Source organism: Lampris incognitus, chromosome 6 (assembly GCF_029633865.1).
Source record: "Lampris incognitus isolate fLamInc1 chromosome 6, fLamInc1.hap2, whole genome shotgun sequence".
Classification (NCBI taxonomy): domain Eukaryota; kingdom Metazoa; phylum Chordata; class Actinopteri; order Lampriformes; family Lampridae; genus Lampris; species Lampris incognitus.
The window spans coordinates 38,406,795-38,426,087 of record NC_079216.1 but is presented as its reverse complement, the minus strand read 5'-3'; the positions used below and the strand labels follow the sequence as shown (position 1 = coordinate 38,426,087).

The window sequence follows — 19,293 nt, the reverse complement described above, 5'->3', positions numbered from 1 at the left end:
TTGAGACTTTCACAATCTGACTTGAGACGGCATTTGAGCCCAGCAGCACTGCCTTTAGCCAAACTGTGGGCTAAACCTGTAGAGGGCAACAGTGGTGAGTACCTCTTTAGCATGCCTCAGCCCTCTTTCCCAGGCACTCTCCACAGGAGGCTCCACTGGTGGGGGGGGGGGTGGAAGTTCTTCAACCGCAGGCCCGCCCTAGGCATGGAGAGATAACGAACAAGTCACCAACTGCCCCTTTCATTCTTTGGTTCACCATGCATATACAATACAAAAACACACATACACACAGAAAGACAAAGAAAATGAGAGGGAGAATTCATGTCTGCAAGATGGACCTACCCAGGGGTTATTGGGCATGAGAGGATGTGGTCCTCCAGGAGGTGCTCCATTAGGTGAGAAGAGGTCTGGCTTACTAATGAGGGAGTAGTTACCTTTGTCGTTGACTCCAGGGTGGATGAACCTACAGTTCATTCCCCATGTGCAATTACCTGGGAAAGCAACAGAAAAACATGAAAGTGTTACGGGCTGTCCACACCAAGAATGATAACTTTAAAGATAACTATAAATATATGGTTTTAAAAATCGTTCTAACGCAAGTCGATGGGGGAGTCCATACCACAAATATAACAGCAACAACAGTTGTGAACAATATCACTGGATCACTTCCAGAGCGATTTGCTTTATGATAAGACACCAACAACCAATCAAAATCCATTCGAATTTACAGGGCGTCACGTTCAACATGGCAGATGACATTGTGGAGAGACTCATCACTGAGGTTAAAAAAAAAACACACCTGTTTGATAAAACAATTAGTGTTTAGACATACTGCCAAACAGTCTTTGATGCTGATTTCTGGAGTTTTGTTTGGTCCTTATTGATGTCCTCTTTTACAATTGCCAGGATACCATCAAATTGATGTTGACTCATACAAAAGTATGAATAAAATTTGCCTTCAAAAGACGACAACTCTTGTAACAGTGTTGGATTCTCCTAACTCCTCTCGTCTTTGAAGAACTGTGTGAACCCTTACCCGTCTGGTTTTCTTTTTCTTTCTCTGCAACGTACAGCAGTAACAGGTCATCAATATCCATTTTATCCATAAATGTCTGTTTTCTTAAGCTGTTGACAAAGCTGGAGCACACAGCGCGTACTTGGCGCCACTGTTTATAGAATGTTATTGTTCATTAATGTGGATGCTCACATCGTTATAGTTAACATTATAAAAGAAAGTTGAATCAGTTCATTTAGACACATTTATTGAGAGAAACGTTTTATCACTCATCTAAGTGACCTCTTCAGTCTCAACTGACTGCAAATATTCCCACCCTTATAAACAATACAGTGGCATAACGACCGAAAACAACGATCTTTTTCATATGCAAATTGCTGTGACCATTAACTAGTTAAATGGCCATGTGTACTCTTCACGGAGGATTGGGGAATAGTTGCAATCGCAGTTTAGTAACATGAAAATGGAAACAGATGTACTCTTAGCATGCCCCCCCCCCCGGGTTCAGGGATGGTCGTTCCCTCTTCACATAGATTGTTTTCTGTCGTTATGCCACTGTATTGTTTATAAGGGTGGGGATACCTGCAGTCAGTTTAGACTGAAGAGGTCACTTAGATGAGTGATGAAACGTATCTATCAATAAACATTGTGTCCAGATGAACTAATTCAACTTTCTGTGATTTCCTTACCTGGATTATTGAGCATGCATAAGGACAGTTGACATCACAGTTCTCATTCTTGATGTGGACGGCCCTTAAATCATGTGTTGCAGCTATTAGCTCAGATGTCTTGATGCATGCTTAATAATCCAGGTAAGAAAATCTTCATCTTCAGTCTCTGAAAATGTCACTTAGTTGAGTGATGAAACGTATCTGTCAATAAACATTGTATCCAGATGAACTGATTCAGCCTTATTTGACCATTAGCTCACAGTTAAAAACTAACTTGGGGAAAAAAGAGCACCTATGATGACCATTAGGAAATGACAAGGTATTTCTGCTGTCTGTAATCATAAAATTATCTATATCAGTAGGGGATGCTGAATGGTAATGACCGAACGGGGGGGGGGGGGGGGGGACTCACTCCTCCCCCATTCAAAAACGACAGATCTTGACAAACATTCTGTTTGTTCAGCTAACGTTCTATTTGAATTTGTCTTTTCTGAATTTCTTGATAATCAAATTGCTAAATGACTTGAGGTCCGGATTTAAGTATAATTACAATTGCTGCCTTTAAGCCGCACAGATTTAAACATCACATAATAGAACTTAATCTTAATATTCAAGTCCTTGCCAGTGTGTGTCCGTCCCATCATGGACGTCTATATGTACTATGTGGTACATACTACATGCAGACATAGTTATTTGCGTACAGTTACCTGCCTTACTGTGTCTTAGTGCATAAAGGAATAAATGCATATATGTATACATGTGAGTATGAATGAAGGTGAACTTGTATTGTATTGTGATGAGCTTATATTTTGATGGTTTGAGGTGAACTTGTATTTTGATGTATAGGCTGTAGAATATATCGAATAAAAATATAAAGAACATAGGTAATAAAAATGCTACGGCTTGCAAGAAACACAAGAATAGGGGTTGAATTGTAACTGAATATCGGTACCATTTTACAATAAGGCTACCCTTATAAAGGACTTATTAATTAAATTAATTAAAGGTTATTAATTAGGTTGTAAACACTATAAATCATTAAACAATTATAAACAAGTTACAACAGTTTTCATAATTCGATGCGGGGTCACTATTTGGCAAGATCAAGTTACTGCTGCACTTTTTATCTATCTATTCTGTTACATCTCAGATCTTGGTAGTTGCTAGCAGATCTTGCTAGTTTCTAGCTAAGTAACCAATGAAATCAAAGGCTTAACAGTACAGATAAATGTGGGTTGACTATTTGGCAGGCAAAAGGTCACTGTTGCCCTTTTTGTCTAATGTGTTATAACAGCTTATTAATGAGTTATAAAGGGTTCATAACCTAATTAACAAATTAATTATAAACCCCTTGTAAGGGTAGTCTTATTGTAAAGTGGTACCTGAATATCAATAGTGTGCCTCTTAGGTCTAGATACATTTTCTCTTAGTCAGCATACTCGTGTGTAGACGAAGTGCAGACATTTGATTGTTAAGAACAAGGGCTCCCCCTACTGTGGCAACAAATAACTTGCTGACACAAAAAAATGAGACACTATTGTCCTACATGGTAAGTCAAGTTGACATGTGCATATATGTTCATGTGCACTCTCAATACGTGTGTAACTCAAATTAAATTGCTAAACAGATGGAACACAACTGAATATTGTATACCACAGTTACACATAACCCAGAGGCATGTCAGCACCCTACGGCAAAAACTTGACGATGCACACATTCGTCATAGGGGGAAAGGCCACATACACATTCCTCAGCCATTCAAACCAGTTTCTTCACACAATGAATAAACAAGCAGAGCTGGGTGATACTGACAAAATCAAATATCCCCATATTATTGACAAAACATATCGGGATAACTTGATGTCGATAATGTGACAATATTTTGAGGTGACTGTTAGTATTTTCGTAAGATCACAGAAAGTTGAATCAGTTCATCTGGACACAACGTTTATTGAGAGAAACATTTCATCACTCATCTAAGTGACCTTTTCAGTCTCAACTGATTGCAGGTATCCCAACCCTTACAAACAATACAGTGGCATAACGACCGAAAAAAACGGTCGGTTTCATATGCAAACTGCTGTGACCATTAACTAGAGTTACAATGGGTGTCCGGGTGGCGTTGCGATCTATTCCGTTGCCTACCAACATGGGGATCGCTGGATCGAGTCCCCGTGTTACCTCTGGCTTGGTTGGGTGTCCCTACAGACACAAAAAGACGTGTCTGCGGGTGAGAAGCCGGATGTGGGTATGTGTCCTGGTCGCTGATTTAGCGCCTCTCCTCTTTTTAGTCGGGTGCCTGTTCAAGGGGGAGGGGGAACTGGGGGGAATAGCGTGATCCTCCCACGTGCTACGTCCCGCTGGCGAAACTCCTCACTGTCAGGTGAAAAGAAGCAGCTGGCGGCTCCAAATGTATCGGAGGAGACATGTGGTAGTCCAAAGTTAAAACTCATCTTTTTGCCTTAGCTTACAATAAGTTGCCTTTAAGTTGAGTGCTTCACTACCTGTACTGCATGGCGGGTCGGTTTTCTGTCTCAATGAATTTATCAACCACTGCTCTACCGACGAGATTATAGTGTATATACACTGCTCAAAAAAATAAAGGGAACACCTAAAAACACAATATAGACCTCGATGAATGAAATATTTCAGCTGAAAATCTTTATTTATTAGACAGAGGAATGTGTTTAGAGCAAAATAACCTAAGAATGATCAATGGAAATCAAAATCATTAGCCCACTAAGGTCTGGATTCAGAATCATACTCAAAATCAAAGTGGAAAATGAGAACATAGGCTGATCCAACTTCTGTGGAAATTCTTCCAAGACGATTCAAAATGAGGCTCAGTAGTGTGTGTGGCCTCCATGTGCCTGTATGCACTCCCTACAACGTCTGGGCATGCTCCTGATGAGACGACGGATGGCCTCCTGAGGGATCTCCTCCCAGACCTGGATCAGGGCATCGGTCAACTCCTGGACAGTCTGTGGTGCGACATCGCGTTGGCGGATGGTACGAGACATGATGTCCCAGAGGTGCTCGATTGGATTCAGGTCTGGGGAACATGCAGGCCAGTCCATAGCATCAATGCCCTCGACATACAGGAACTGCTGACACACTCTGGCCACATGAGGACGAGCATTGTCATGCATGAGTAGGAACCCAGGGCTCACTGCACCAGCATATGGTCTGACAATGGGTCTGAGGATCTCATCCCGGTACCTAATGGCAGTCGTGGTACCTCTGGCTAGCACGTAGAGGTCTGTGCGGCCCTCCAAGGATATGCCTCCCCAGACCATCACTGACCCACCGCCAAACCGGTCATGCTGGAGGATGTTGCAGGCAGCAGAACGTTCTCCACAGTGTCTCCAGACTCTCTCACGTCTGTCACATGTGTTCAGTGTGAACCTGCTCTCATCTGTGAAGAGCACAGGGCGCCAATGGCGAATCTGCCAACCAAGATGTTCTCTGGCAAAGGTCAATCGGGCTGCACGGTGTTGGGCTGTGAGCACAGGCCCCAATTGTGGACGTCGGGCCCTCATACCATCCTCATGCATTCTGTTTCTCACTGTTTGAGCAGAAACCTGCACATTAGTGGCCTGTTGAAGGTCGTTTTGTAGGGCTCCGGCAGTGCTCCTCCTGTTCCTCCTTGCACAAAGGACCAGATAGCGGTCCTGCTGCGGGGTTGTTGTCCTCCTGCGGCCCCCTCCACGTCTCCTGGTGTACTGGCCTGTCTCCTGGTACCTCATCCATGCTCTGGACACTGTGCTGGGAGACACATCAAATCTTCTTGCCACAGCACGCATTGATGTGCCATCCTGGATGAGCTGCACTACCTGAGCAACTTCTGTAGGTTGCAGATACCGCCTCATGCCACCTCTAGTGGTGAGGGCACTAGCAAAATGAAAAACTAACCAAAGATCGGCCAGAAAAGATGAGGACAGGCAAATGGTCTGTGGCCACCACCTGCAAATCCATTCCTTTTATAGCGGTTGTCTTGCAAATTGTCTAATTTCCACCTGGTGGAAATTAGACAATTTACCAACAGGTGAAATTGATTCACAAATCAGTGTTGCTTCCTAACTGGACAGGTTGATATTGCAAAAGTGTGATTGACTTGGAGCTACATTGCATTGCTTAAGTGTTCCCTTTATTTTTTTGAGCAGTGTATTATGACTAATTGATGACTTAATTGATTATGACTAATGACTACTGCAAACCGTTCTCTTCTCTCACGTCTTTCCTCTCTCTCTGAATGTCTTCTTCTTTCTCTTTTTCTGTGTGAATCGTGTCCTGTGAGTCTCCCTTGTGTGCACATGCAGTCGGTTCTCCTCCCAGGTTTCCATGGCAATGGTGGTCGCCACTTGGACACTGCCTGGCATTCCCCTCATCACATTTTCTTTTTATATATCTTATAAATCCATATATTTTTTTTACATGATGATGCTGGTCTCGTGGCTTGGGTCCTGGGCTGTTCCAATGGTGACTGGACACTGCCTGGCATCCTGTGCATCATATTCTTCATAAATTTATATATATATATTTATTTATAATTCTGTTTATCCTCATTCAATGTTGTATTGTGTAAATTGTGTAAACACAACATCCATTGCACGTTGTCCATCTTGGGAGAGAGATCCCTCCTCTGTTGCTCTCCCTGAGGTTTCTTCCTATTTTTTCTCCATTAAAGGTTTTTTTTTTTAGGGAGTTGTTCCTTAGCTGATGAGAGGGTCTAAGGACAGGATGTTGTGTTGCTGTTAAGCCCACTGAGGCAAATTTGTAATTTGTGATATTGGGCTATACAAATAAAATTGACTTGACCTCCCCGGATCAGCACAGGGGGTGGAGCAGAGACCAGGATGGCTAAGAAGAGTGGGGTAATTGGCCAAGTACAATTGGAGAGAAAAAGGGGCGGGGGACTAGAGTTACAATGGCAATGTGTACTATTCACAGAAGATTTGGAAATGTTTGCAATCACAGCATTGTAAGATGACAACAGGCGTACTCTTAGGACACCCTTGGTCCAGAGACGGTCATTCCCTCTTCACATAGATGGCCTCTTTGACTTCCAGTTCAAACCAGCATTCCTCCCTATCAAGGATGTGCACATCCTCACCCTTGAAAAAGTGGCCACTGGCCTGTAGATGGGTGTAGACTGTGGCGTCCTGGCCTGATGCATTAGCTCTTCTGTGTTGTGCCATCCTCTTGGCCAGCGGCTGTTTGGTTTCCCCAGTCTACAAGTCATGGCAATCCTCCCGGCACCAAACAGCGAACGCTTTAATGCTCTGTTTGTGCCAGGGGACTCAATCCTTGGGGTGGACCAACTTCTGGTGCAGTGTGTTTTGGGGTTTGAAAGCAACTGAGACACAGTGTTTGGAAAATATGCGTCTCAACTGTTCCGAAACTCCCACTACATACGGAATCACCACTGGACTATGCTTAGGCAGCTGTTGCCCTTCTCCTCTCTTCGATCGGCTGGCACACTGTTTGGACATCTTTCTGGCTTTGACAAATGCCCAGGTAGGATAATCCCACTTGAATAATGAATAGTATACATTGCCGTTGTAACTCTAGTTAATGGTCGCAGCAATTTTGCATATGAAACTGATTGTTGTTTTCAGTCGTTATGCCACTGTATTGTTTATAAGGCTGGGGATATCTGCAGTCAGTTCAGACTGAAGAGGTCACTAAGATGAGTGATGAAACATTTCTTCCAATAACGTTGTGTCCTGATGAACTGATTCAACTTTCTGAGATTTCCTTAATTGGATTATTGAGCATGCATAAAGACATTTTCATAAGATATTTATGCACAAGGATATCATCAGAAATGATCATTAGTAATGCAAATATGATGATCAAGCAGTTAGAGGCACTGGCTGTTCACTTCACTGAGCTAAAGCATTCTGATAAATTCAAAAAATCTCATCACTTTACTGTAATGTACCTGTCAAGATCAGGGAGTGACAACATTTAAGTTATATCATGATCTCACGATAACCACAATTCCACACAATATCTAGTCTCATAATCCCAATAGATATTATGTCCACATATTGACCAGTTCTACAAGCAGGACAAGCAGTCTATAAGATGTATGTAGTGGGTCATCACTAGAGATGCATCGATTGCAATTTTCTTGGCCGAATCCAATTTCCGATGTTTTAAAAGTCTAACCTAATGATTCCGATTTTGGCTGATTCTGATTTTTTTCCTGTAAGAACTATAGTTGTAAGGATACACAAACATTTTTGTAACTTTTCTTTAATGGAAATTCATTTATATCTTCATAATAAAACACTGACTATTAAATAACTTTTACATTTTCTCCAAAACTGCATCGGGTCACAGAACCTTCTCTGACTCCCACTCAATCAAATTTCAAAATAAAAAAGTGCTCCAGGTAAGTAACTGGACAGAGCTTTTTTGTACAAATAAATTGCAGTATATCCCACTAACACGTTTTACTTTCCAAAAGTAAACAATGGTTTTCAATGTTATGCTTTAGTGTGTGTGTGGCTGTCTGTGCTGCTGTGTGCATGACATGATCCAGCATGTGGCGCATGCATGTAAATTTGACTGGCACAGAATCGGATATACAGTGGTGTGAAAAAGTGTTTGCCCCCTTCCTGATTTCTTATTTTTTTGCATGTTTGTCACACTTAAATGTTTCAGATCATCAAACAAATTTAAATATTAGACAAAGATAACACAAGTAAACACAAAATGCAGTTTTTAAATGAAGGTTTTTATTATTAAGGGAAAAAAAATCCAAAGCTACATGGCCCTGTGTGAAAAAGTGATTGCCCCCTAAACCTAATAACTGGTTGGGTCACCCTTAGCAGCAACTGCAATCAAGTGTTTGCGATAACTGGCAATGAGTCTTTTACAGCGCTGTGGAGGAATTTTGGCCCACTCATCTTTGCAGAATTGTTGTAATTCAGCCACATTGGAGGGTTTTCGAGCATGAACCACCTTTTTAAGGTCATGCCACAGCATCTCAATCGGATTCAGGTCAGGACTTTGACTAGGCCACTCCAAAGTCTTCATTTTGTTTTTCTTAAGCCATTCAGAGGTGGACTTGCTGGTGTGTTTTGGATCATTGTCCTGCTGCAGAACCCAAGTGCGCTTCAGCTTGAGGTCACGAACAGATGGCCGGACATTCTCCTTCAGGATTTTTTGGTAGACAGCAGAATTCATGGTTCCATTTACCACAGCAAGTCTTCCAGGTCCTGAAGCAGCAAAACAGCCCCAGACCATCACACTACCACCACCATATTTTACTGTTGGTATGATGTTCCTTTTCTGAAATGTTGTGTTACTTTTACGCCAGATGTAATGGGACACACACATTCCAAAAAGTTCAACTTTTGTCTCGTCAGTCCACAGAGTATTTTCCCAAAAGTCTTGGGGAACATCAAGATTTTTTCTGGCAAAACTGAGATGAGCCTTTCTGTTCTTTTTGCTCAGCAGTGGTTTTCGTCTTGGAACTCTGCCATGCAGGCCATTTTTTCCCAGTCTCTTTCTTATGGTGGAGTCATGAACACTGACCTTAACTAAGGCAAGTGAGGCCTGCAGTTCTTTGGATGTTGTTGTGGGGTCTTTTGTGGCCTCTTGGATGAGTCGTCGCTGCGCTCTTGGGGTAATTTTGGTCGGCCAGCCACTCCTGGGAAGGTTCACCACTGTTCCATGTTTTCGCCATTTGTGGATAATGGCTCTCACTGTGGTTCGCTGGAGTCCCAAAGCTTTAGAAATGGCTTTATAACCTTTTCCAGACTGATAGATCTCAATTACTTTGTTTCTCATTTGTTCCTGAATTTCTTTGGATCGCAGCATATCTAGCTTTTGAGGATCTTTTGGTCTACTTCACTTTGTCAGGCAGGTCCTATTTAAGTGATTTCTTGATTGAGAAGAGGTGTGGCAGTAATCAGGCCTGGGTATGGCTAGAGAAATTGAACTCAGCTTTCCAAAGATGTGATAAACCACACTTAACTTATGTTTTAACAGGGGGGGGCAATCACTTTTTCACACAGGGCCATGTAGGTTTGGATTTTTCTTTTCCCTTAATAATAAAAACCTTCATTTAAAAACTGCATTTTGTATTTACTTGTGTTATCTTTGTCTAATATTTAAATTTGTTTGATGATCTGAAACATTTAAGTGTGACAAAAATGCAAAAACATAAGAAATCAGGAAGGGTGCAAACACTTTTTCACACCACTGTATCTGAGACTGACCGGTCAGTCACTGGTCATGTCCGATCAAGTTGAAAACTGGCCGAATCTGGTCACTGGTCGATCGATCGGTGCATCTCTAGCCATAATTCTAGCCATTTACTCAACAAATGCAGAAGATCTGAACAATACCTCCTCCACGAATTGAATGAGCAGGTTTGAATATACTTAAATGAAATCGCTTAACACTGAAAACAGTAAGCACTGCATTCATTGAGAGAAAACGTTTTGCACAGTATACCGAGAAATGAGACACAGTGCCGAACAGAGAGATGCAAAAGGCAGGCTGGACAATTCTTTGGAGTACCAGAGCTAGTTTTGAAAGATGCTAGTGGTGAGCCTACCTTTGACAAAGAACCTACAGATGGGACGTGGTCTGATCTTCCGGTCCATGGGATCTTTGACCTCCCCCTCCTCCAAATCATCATCCTGGCAATACAGTAGAAACATCACACCAAAATCAAACATAGCTGAGGATAAAAGCATTTTATGCATGACATGCATACATATCAGGGCTCAAAATTCAGTGCAGGACTGCGCAAGTAGCAGAAATTTTCTTTTGGATCCCGCATACCGGTCTGTTATAAAGCGGGAAAATCCCGCTAATATTTTCAGAACGGTAACTGGTTTGCATTAACAATTTACAAGTGATCATATAATTGAGAGGGCTGCTCTGTCTAGGCAACATATTTCCAATGAAAATATAAGCGTCCTTGGGTTCCTTGAAAGGTGCTATATGAAGTTGGTTGTTTTTTTTTTGTTTTGTTTTTTTATTCTGATATACTTCATTAATCCCCGTAGGGAAATTGCGCTCTGTATTTAACCCATCCTAGCTGTGTAGCTAGCAGCAGTGGGCAGCCGCCGTGCAGCACCCGGGGACCAACTCCAGTTCGTCTCGCCATGCCTCGGTCAGGGGCACAGACAGGAGTACTAACCCTAACATGTATGTCTTTTAGATGGTAGGGGAAACCGGAGCACCCAGAGAAAACTCACCGCAGACACGGGGAGAACATGCAAACTCCACACAGAGGATGACCCCCAAGGTTGGACAACCCCAGGGTTCCAACCCAGGACCGTCTACAATTTTAAGGATCTACGTCAAAAGCCTACAGGCTGTTTGTCACTAAAATGAAAGAGGAGATGTCGGCCAATCAGTCACCAGTGTGCAGCTAACAGAATACCTGCACCAGCCACCATACAATGGGACTAGTTGTTGAAAGTATGGCCTACTAGGCTGCAATCACAACCAAACTGGATTGCTGGCTTGTAAAAAAAAAAAAAAACCCAGCATCGCCTTCTGTGCTTGTCCCTGAGAGTGAGCCAGCAGGAACAAGTGTGAGTGAGTGTGGATGCAGAAAAAATGAAACTAACGTCACCGAGAATTAGACGAAACCCATTGCAACGATCAAGAAAGCTAAAGTTCAGTGGAAATGACTCAGCTTATATCCATGGCTAGTTTTTAACGGCAAAGAAATGAGTTGCTCAGGGGCGTCCGGGTAGCGTAGCGGTCTATTCCATTGCCTACCAACACGAGATCGCTGGGTCGAATCCCCGTGTTACCTCCGGCTTGGTTGGGTGTCCCTACAGACACAATTGGCTGTATCTGAAGGTGGGAAGTCAGATGTGGGCATTTGTCCTGGTCACTGCACTAGCACCTCCTTTGGTCGGTCGGGGCGCCCCCCCCCCAGATCGGCAGAGAGGGGTTGGAGCAGTGACCAGGACAGCTCAAAAAGAGCGGGGTAATTGGCCAGATAGAATTAGGGAGAAAAAGGGGGGAAAAAAAAGAAGAAATGAGTTGCTCTGTATGCCATGCACATAGCACTGTGACGTCTACCAGTCGATTTTCCAAAATGTCAACATTCATCAGGCACCGAGGTTCTGCTGTCCATAATTTGGCTTTAAAAAACAAAACGAAAGCACCGTCAACAGCACAAAGTTACCCTGAACAGCTTTCCTGAAGCAGAATATGTCTAGACACTTTCAAATTCCCCTGATATCTTTAAAGCAGTTCATGAATAACAGGAAAAGTTAGGGTATGTTGTAAATTTTCAAAATGATACAAAATAAATATTTGTTTTACTTATAACAGATTTATGTTTACAAATGGCAACAAAAAACCTAGCATAATTTTGTCTATCGTAATTCTTCACACCACCTCTTCTGCAACCACCAATGCCCAACTCAATTCCCTCCCAAAACTTTAAAATCCCTCAAATATTGTTTATAAGGGGGGAATTCCCCCTAAGCCAAAAATGAATACTGAACCCTGCATATTTTAATGAAAACTTATACATACGACTGCATGAACTTTACCACAGGTTAAAAATCATAGCATATGGAACATAGTAGTGTTTCTACAGAATACAGCAGTAAGGCTTTACACTAGTATTAGCAGAATCAACTTTATCGGCCAAGTGTGCCTATGCACACAAGGAATTTGACTCCGGTACCCATCAGCTCCTAGCACTTGCAGACATCACTCACACAAAACAGACAAAACAAACATAAAAGAAAAAACAAAATAAATGGAATAGCAGGATATTGGAGGCAAGCATGTATGCACAACAGGTATGTCGCCAATATACAGAGTTTTGTTATGGCTGAGTAATCAACAACCTATGCCCATATATTATACCATTTTGCTTATATACCATATTGCCCATACATTATATCATATCACAACTTCACAACCTATCATGTAATATAATGCTATATACTCCCACTTTCTTACACTATATTATCTTATATACCAGAAGCATATACTATATATTCACCTACCAGCCACCTCAAAACTACATATAACAGCAATAATTTGTAATTTTATGAGGAAAGGTTTGGAGGTGGCAGTGCTGTAGTAAAACATCTCACCCCAGTATCTTGGAGGTCAACCCTGAGAGTTTAGCTGGTTAACACCACTGTGCTGCTGCCTTTCCACTTGGCTTATTTTTTATTGGTCTAATGCGCTGGTCCCCATGTGTGTCACGTATATCTCATGGGTTTCAGCATTCCTGATGCCCTTATATGTCACTGGGAAATCAGGATGTTCAATTGTAATAGCTGTTTTAACCCAGAAGACAGAGAAAGCAGATTTTCTCCCTCAAAGCAGCCATGTGATGTGGTCTTTTTTTTTCCTTCCTGAATTTATCACCAGGGCAATCAGCTATACCCCACTAGTGAAAAATGTTTTCGGCTCAAAAAATGTAATAAAAGGTTTACTACTTCTTTAACCTAGACCTTATTAAAATGCTGTTGGGAAGAATTTAGAACCACACAGACAAAAACACAATTTATATCTTCAGTATTTACAAACGTTTTGATAAATATGTTATGAGATTATCTAATTGGTGGTTTTCTGATGTTTATTCAACCACATCTCCATTAAAGAATAGGTAAATGTCTTTTGAACCCTGACCTTATACGAATGTTGTCAGACATAATTTAAAATTGCACAGATTTCACTGAATGGTCCACTATTGAGAAATGTAATGCTTCACTGAATCATCTCGCTGGACTTCCAATGGGGGAATCATTTAAGCCTTTGCTGACTCTTCTCCCTGGGCTCTAACACAGCCCAATGTGTTAAGTTACGCCTTAAGTTAAGCCTACAAAAGTTATGATAGTTCTCCTTTTCAAACACACATTTTCCAGTTATGTCCTCATTTGTTCCATCGAAAATTGTCACAAATAAGCTTATGCTTCCAAATTCCCATCAAGTTAAAATGACTATTTTGCACTTATGCAAATACGTTTTCCTTGCTAAATCTGTGCCAGTCTCTGGACGCAGCTGTAGCCAAGTCAGCTGGGTGCCTAGGCTTCAGGACTTTTTGCTCTCAAGCGTGGAAGTTTACAGATGGTTCGGATTTATAGTGTCAACTGCAAATAGTTGCCCCAAATCAAATTGGATTTTTCCCCTACTCTAAACATATTCTGAACAGACATAAATGAAGATGTGTGACTCTACTATGAGTTTCCCATTTTTGAAAAGCAGATATATCATGGAGGCTTAAATGATTCCCCCATTGGATTGTGTGGAAGTCCAGAGAGACGATTCAGCGAAGCATTAAGTTTCTCAACAGTGGACCATTCAGAGAAATCTGTGCAATTTTAAATAATACCTGACAACATTCTAATAAGGTCAGGGTTAAAAAAAACATTTACCTATTCTTTAATGAAGATATGGTTGAATAAATGATCAGAGAGTCTTATTAAATTAGACCATCTCATAACATATTTATCAAAAAGTGAACTGAGAAGGTTTTTTTTCTTTTATCAGTGTATCGCTTACATTTGTTGAAGAGGTTTCTAATGGCTTTTGAATGACTATTTCTTGACAAACAATGCACTATTCTGTGACCATTGTGGTCATCAGGTCTATTAAAAAATACAGCACAGAAGTGCTGTTTCTAAGATCTGAACTGAGGCAGTGGTAACTTCTCAAATACTAACAACAAATCTTTAGTTTTTCCTGACAATCTAAGTATCTGCTGATCATGAAGCTGTTTAGGGCAAAGTAAAAAGCCAAACAATAATAATCCTTGTTGGAAAAAGTGTGTAATATATTCATCCATAACAAGAAAAAAATGACTAAGACGTCACTTTTCAATAACTGAGCAAATTTTTCACAACATTCTAAGATCATGCTATTGGTCTTAATAAGATTTTTTTTTCAATAAAAATTAATGCTGGAAATAAACTGGAGACAGGAAGCAGAGGTTTGTTAAAACACAAATTGAAGTACTACTTTCTGAAACTGCTCTAGGGCACTATATCCTAAACTGCAGTCAATATACTGTACACTTAACTGTAGGGGTGGAATATATTTTTTAGGGAAGGGAATAATGTAATAATCCATTATTACAGTCTGGAGGTACAATAATGATGGATATTACAGTGTGTGTATAGATACACAAATTTCCTACAAACTTAAAATGTAGCCAATGTAGGAACATGTTTTAACCTGAAAAATATTCATACAGGATTTAAACATTATCAGTGGTAGGTGTATTATTTAAAGTGTACAGGCTTAATTTTCCCACTGCTCTACGCAGCCCAATACCTCTTATAATGATCAGTCAAACAAGGTAAAGCTTTTATCGCAGGCCAGTTTTCACCACTTACATCTATCTCTCCTTCATCAATCTCTCCATCATCCTCATCCTTCTTCTTGTCTCGGAAAGAATCTCTTCGCCCCCTCTCTGGTCCTTTGGAGTTCTCATTCTTAGACCGACTGTCATTTGGAGATGGAGGGAGAATAGGTTTCTTTTCTTTTCTTTTGCTACTGTTCTTGTCATCCGTCTCCTGCTCATCCTCTCCTTCTGCCTTGATGTCCTCTTCATCCTCTTCTTCTTCGTGTGTGGGTATGCTGGGTTCCTCAGGGACCTCTTCATCATAATCCAGCTCATGCTCGTCCAGCTCCCTTGAGACAGATGCCGAGTCATCCTTCATCTCCCTCACTACGACCACCCGCCTCCTCCTCCTTGCTTCTTCCTGCTCCTCAGCTCTCCTCCTCTCCTCTTCCTCCTCATCTTCCGCCCTGTTCTTGTCTTCATCCTCCTCCTCATTCACTTCTGCTGTTTCAGTACCTGGTTCGACTAAAGTCTCCTTCCTGACATCCTCGTAGCCCTCTTCTCTTTTCTCAGTGAAGAAGTTTCTACCCTGGTCTGGTTCTGAATCCGGAGACAGCGGGGTGTCAATAACTCTATCCTCTTCTTCCTCCTCAGCAGAGTGGTTCCCTTGTGGGCCATCCTCATCTCCTTCCATCAAAACTATAGTCTCATCCTCCTGTCCCATCACTCTTCCCTCCCCAACAGGATCCTCCTCCTCTGGGTCTGAGACAAAATCTGGGACTACTTCATCCTCCTCCTCCTCCAACTCTGAATCCCTTCCTCTGCCTTCTACCGTTTCTTCCTCCTCCTCCTCATCTAATCCTAAATTCTCCTCATCTTGGACAATATCGCTGTCTGAAATGACCCTGTCCTCCTCTTCATCAGGAGAATCCAGTAGCTCACTGTCAGAAACGCCCCTCTCCTCCTCCTCAGGCGACTGAGGAGACTGGGTGGGACTTTCAGGTGTATCCATAGGCGATTTTTCCACTGAAAACACAATAGCAATATCTCAATTACAAAATACACAGTCTAATTAATGTTCAAACAGACAGGAAAGGACTTCTTTATGTTGACTAACACTCCCTGCAATGCACACGACGCAAGAAGTTAAATTTTAAAAGTTTTTTGGATAATTATTGGCCTTTCCCTGGGAGTAAAATAGCTAACGTGATTACAGTGAATGAATTTGAGGAAAACCTAAAATTACATGCTTCAAATAATCCCGGTGAAAAGTAAATGTAGCTACGTTTAGCTAAATGTGCAACATGTTTACAGTGTGGTTAACCGGCATTATTGTCAGCTAACGTTGCTAACAGTTGGATTGCGCTAGTTGGTAGCAGCAAGGCCCAAAACTTGTTAACGCAAAAGCAATGTTCGTTCAATGATAAATATAACACCATGCAACACAAACACATTCCTATATTAAATAATTGGGAATTGCTAAGCTAAATGTCGTCATAAACCGCTAAATATTGTCATCTAATCGGACATCAAGCATGCTCTCTGGTCTTTCAATTAACAATGCAACCTCCCTTACGCCAAGAAGCGTTGCTAGCTTGCTCGCTAACATTAAAACATTTCCATTCACCTTGCCAACCTGGACCTCTTTGAAGGAGGGTTGATGTGTTTAGAACTACCCAGTCTCTTTGAAACTGTATTTCACACTCTGCTACAAATATTATGTGGTTATTTTAGCCGAAGTAACGGAGAAAATAAAAGGCCCTACACGACACTGCGAGAGCGGCCATTACCTTGACGTCATCAAAACGCGACAGCAAGAGAAAAGCCGCCTAGGAGGGGGATGTAACCAGACCTAGGATCAGATTGTGGACCAGGTCCATTTTATTTAAAGTGAAAATGAACAACAAAAAAAACTGACCTCGCATCAGCGATAGTAAGCGGCTCACACCGCGGCACCTAAACAAGTTTAAATTTTTATAATTCATTAAAGGGTTGGATAGCTGTAACCTCCATAATGATTTCCCTTTCTCACTCCCTCCTTGTTAACACCGCCAACATTTTGAATCAGAAATGCAGGTGACGCGTTATCGGGCAGTTATTATTTTTTGTCGCAAGGGGGAGCCTCAACGTCTGGGAGTAGCGCAGCAATGCACCCGATTTAAATGCGCAGAGCGCTCCAAAGGCGCAGTAGTAAATCGGGTACTGTCATTTAGAATCAGTTAATCTGATTTTAAACGACCAACTCACAGTAAAAGATAAGTCCGAAGAGGGAAATACAATATCCTATTCTGCAGAGTTAGACTAGATAACATTTGTTGCTTGCTACTCAACTGCCTGGATAAATGGATAAGGTAGGTAACTTATTTTTAGTTGAAAGATGAAGGATGCATGTCATAAGATTTTAAACGTGTACTCATTTGATGATTGCATTTCACCATCGACCCACCCAGACGATTCTGCCACTGTGCGAGTCTATTTTATGCGTTGTTGTAGCAGCATTGGCGTCTTTCATTCACTCTAACATTAATCTGCCAATTCAAACAAAGATACAAAATCTTAAGCATTGAAAAAAATAATCACACAAGAAAGTGAATTAATGTATGTGTGTGTGTGAGAGAGAGAGAGAGAGAGAGAGAGAGAGAGAGAGAGAGAGAGAGAGAGAGAGAGAGAGAGAGAGAGAGAGAGAGAGAGAGAGAGAGAGAGAGAGAGAGAGAGAGAGAAATCCTGTTTAGTGATTTTGGTAATTGTGGTAAATGTTCTATTAACCATGCTTGACAACCCTGACTAATCTTTCGCTTTCTCTCACATTCTGTCATCTTTCTCTCTCTCTCTCTAGCTCTCTCTCCCTCTCTCGTTCTCTCTCTAGCTGTTAGAGAGATGACATTTGTCCTTTCCTTGCTCAGCATCGCTCATCAAATACCAGACAATAGTGTCTTGTTGGGTGAAAGTCCAAGGGCATTCAGCTGTTACAGCCTATTGCCAGTAATAGTGGTGTAGCTTGTTTTATCTAAGAGATGGCAGTAGAGACCGCATACAACTGAAGCAAGACACAAAACACCACCAGTAAAGACCATCAGTAAAAACCAGCACAGACAGTCGTGACAGGTCACTGTGGACAGCAACTAATTGCTTTAATTCCATGTTGAAGTCAGACTGCATAAACAACTGTCTTGTGATGAAGTTTATCAAGTTTGAGTTGTGAATTTATTTGTGTATTACAATTCAATGGGGTGCTCATTAGGGGTTCATTTTTTACAACAAATTGTTGTGTCAACACTTCAGCAAAAGAGCTAACGTGCTAGATTACCAGCACGTGTAAAGGAAGAAAATTCTCAATTAAAAAAAACAAACAAAAAAAACCTCTAAAACGAACTTCTGTTATCCAAATGGCCTTGGGCAGTCGGTCAATGTTTGTGGAAATAAGCTGTTCCTCCTAAGATGAAGGTTTGACTTGAGAACTAAGACTTGAACCTGTAGTGCCAAGAGGATGCATAATCCTAAACTACTCCATAGCAAGTGAATTGGGAAAAGATGATGAAAGTGAATCCCTTTACATTTGTTTGGTTCAGAGCTGAAAACCTTCCTTCAAATGAAAGTAGCAGTAATTCTAAAACTAGACAAATTGAAAAAAAATACTTTCACAAAATCAGTTGTTCACTTATTGTCTTTAGAGCAGCTCCAGACTTTACATCTTGACGGCATTAAGAGCTGTTCTGATTTATAAAGACTGGACTTTTCTAGACAGTGAAAATACAGTAACATGGTTCATTTTATACCTTCTTAAACTTGTAGGTCTTCCTCTTCAGGTCTCCTTGTTAGGAATTGTTCTAGTCTGTCTTGTACATATAAATCAATGCAAAACAGAGACCCTGGTGACACAATGTTATTGAGAAACCATGGCTAAGGCAGGCATAGGGAAAGGTCGGAAATGTGCAGAAGATCAGGTTTACCAAGTCGTGTTTGTGTAGAACGGTGGGCAGTATGAGTGCAGTCTGATTGGTGTCGGAATGAGATAAATAACTTTTTATTTATATCCACCCCAGTTTGTTATAGGCAGCCTCAGGGGGCAAGGTCCAATATTTTTGTGCCCTGGGGAAAAAAGATGCCTGGAAGACCTTTACAGTGTAGACGATGGTTGTTAAGTTTACAGCAAAAACTAAAATAGCCTTTGCAAAGGAGAAACAATGGGACTCTTCAATTATGTACTGTAAAGTAGGATATCATTTCTTATCATGTCTTATTGTGTTTTAATAATCCTGTTTATGCAGATTCTTTGCAACACAAATAGTTTAACCCCGAAAACCTTTAAC

The 19,293-nt window shown here is 41.3% G+C and overlaps 1 protein-coding gene across 2 annotated transcripts in view; it reads right to left on the bottom strand.

Annotated features, from left to right (window-relative positions):
• The window catches only part of zc3h18 (zinc finger CCCH-type containing 18), an 84,292-nt gene extending 67,530 nt beyond the window's left edge, over positions 1-16,762 (bottom strand). For both annotated transcript variants that reach the window (XM_056281775.1, XM_056281776.1), the window contains exons 1-5: positions 16,611-16,762; positions 15,036-16,009; positions 10,262-10,346; positions 343-491; positions 103-198 (exon numbers count right to left, since the gene is read on the bottom strand). In XM_056281775.1, coding sequence (XP_056137750.1) covers positions 103-198; positions 343-491; positions 10,262-10,346; positions 15,036-15,995 — 1,290 coding nt within the window. In that variant the 5' untranslated portion in view covers positions 15,996-16,009; positions 16,611-16,762. The remainder of the gene's footprint in view (positions 1-102; positions 199-342; positions 492-10,261; positions 10,347-15,035; positions 16,010-16,610) is intronic.
• Positions 16,763-19,293: the final 2,531 nt, after the last annotated feature.